Genomic DNA, 1,690 nt, shown 5'->3' with positions numbered 1-1,690 from the left:
GTAGGGAAATGTTCAAAATTCTGAGAGTTTCCGTTACCCAGTGAGCCTCCCAAGAAGAGACACTGGACATATGCACTTATCTGGAGTATTCTTACACCCTTCTTAGTTTCTTTTTTCTTTCTTAAGCCAGAATTCACAGCAATGAGGGAGATGTGTGAACACAGACAAACTTCAGGGTCCAGTTCATGCCTAAAGACCCTAAACTGGGATGCAGTTGGGAATCAGTTCATATGGAGTTAAAGAGGACCCCAAAGTTTTTACAGCTAGTAAAGAGAGCTTTTATCAGAGTAGCTTTCTGCCAAGATCCTAAGAAGCAAGCACAAGGAGGGCATGAAGACTCAGAAGATGTACCAAGAGCCACATGGGACTTAACATGTCTTGTAAAAATCTGCAATAAAGCTGTGATCTTGATGAAATGTTAAGATTTACAGATGGTGGATTGAAAAGCTCTCAGACAGAACCCTGGAGTATCACAAAGCCTGCGACGAACATCCCATCTTGTCTGAGGACAAAAGACCACAGATGGTGTGGCAATGAGTATGAGAGAACCATAAACTTCTTAGATGTACAAGAGTATCTTGTCAGACTCTTTACAGCATCCCTGAATACTGTGCTTTTTGTAAGAACAAGTCTCCTAGCCACAGACTGGGGAAGTTTCTTTTCAGCACTTAATCTAGATAAATTATAATTCCCAATTATATGACAAACAGGGAAATTGCCCCCCAAAACAACACAATGACACTGAAGCTGCAGAGATCTATGTGTGCAACACGCTCCTAATGGAGAGCTGGAAATCCTTGAAATTCAAACTTAAACTTCAGAGAAACTGTCTAACACATACACTACACGTTATGCGTTACTATAACAGAGCACAGAACAAATCATCCCCACCCGTCCTGCTGTACTCCACAGAGCAATTTGTTTTCCATGTCTCCATAGCATAAGCTGCAAAGTAACGTTGACAAAATGGAGCCCTGTGGAATTCCACAGCACTGTAAGTAGTACCTAGTAAAAAAAAAAAGAAAATAAAATTTAAAAAGTCAAAACATGCAACAAGAAGATTGCAATAGCCATTAAAAATTTTACTTATTTTTTTCAAGTATAACACACATTTCAGTAAGAAATATGCTATATACTTGCTGTTAGCCTTACTTAAATTTGTTCTTTCCTCTAAGAATCTACATATGGCTCCAGATGCTTTAAATTAAACACATATTCCTTTCTTATTAACAAACTCCAGTAGACAACTGTCATTAAATGGAAGAAATTTTATAACAGATCTCAAACCACACTGCCTCCTTCAGCTCCTTCATTTAAGCTTTGCTATTCTTTATGTTACATCTTACATAGCTTCAAAACAAGTGTTCTTGTACAGGAAACAAAGTACACTGGTGTTCTGGTTTGAGTTAGAACTAACTGTTCAGTGGTTTTACTTTCCAGCTCAGCCTCTTCTAACTAACTGCACTTTCTGAAGTTAACGGCATGTTTTTGCAGACAGTATTTGCTTCTAGAGGTGACAGCGCTTGATGTTACAGTCACTGCCAGGGACTGGGATGCAGAAAGGCTCTGGCTTGTTCTTGCTCCTGTGCAGACCAAGGTCACTGCTGAATCAGGTGCACCACGTTGGGGGTGCAGTGAGTTGGAGGCCACAGCTGCGGAGAGGAGCAGACAGGACAGATGGCCCTACACT

At 40.4% G+C, this 1,690-nt stretch overlaps 1 protein-coding gene across 1 annotated transcript in view; it reads right to left on the bottom strand.

Moving 5' to 3' along the window:
- The window catches only part of LOC104491674 (telomerase reverse transcriptase-like), a gene marked incomplete at its 5' end in the record, with an annotated part of 11,418 nt that extends 10,413 nt beyond the window's left edge, over positions 1-1,005 (bottom strand). The window contains one exon of the mRNA XM_010134131.1: positions 892-1,005. Coding sequence (XP_010132433.1) covers positions 892-1,005 — 114 coding nt within the window. The remainder of the gene's footprint in view (positions 1-891) is intronic.
- Between the last annotated feature and the right edge of the window lie 685 nt (positions 1,006-1,690).

This window comes from Buceros rhinoceros, unplaced genomic scaffold (genome assembly GCF_000710305.1).
Source record: "Buceros rhinoceros silvestris isolate BGI_N320 unplaced genomic scaffold, ASM71030v1 scaffold7274, whole genome shotgun sequence".
In the NCBI taxonomy this organism is placed as follows: domain Eukaryota; kingdom Metazoa; phylum Chordata; class Aves; order Bucerotiformes; family Bucerotidae; genus Buceros; species Buceros rhinoceros.
Note: the sequence above shows the minus strand (reverse complement) of the source record. Positions and strands in the feature narration are given on the sequence as shown.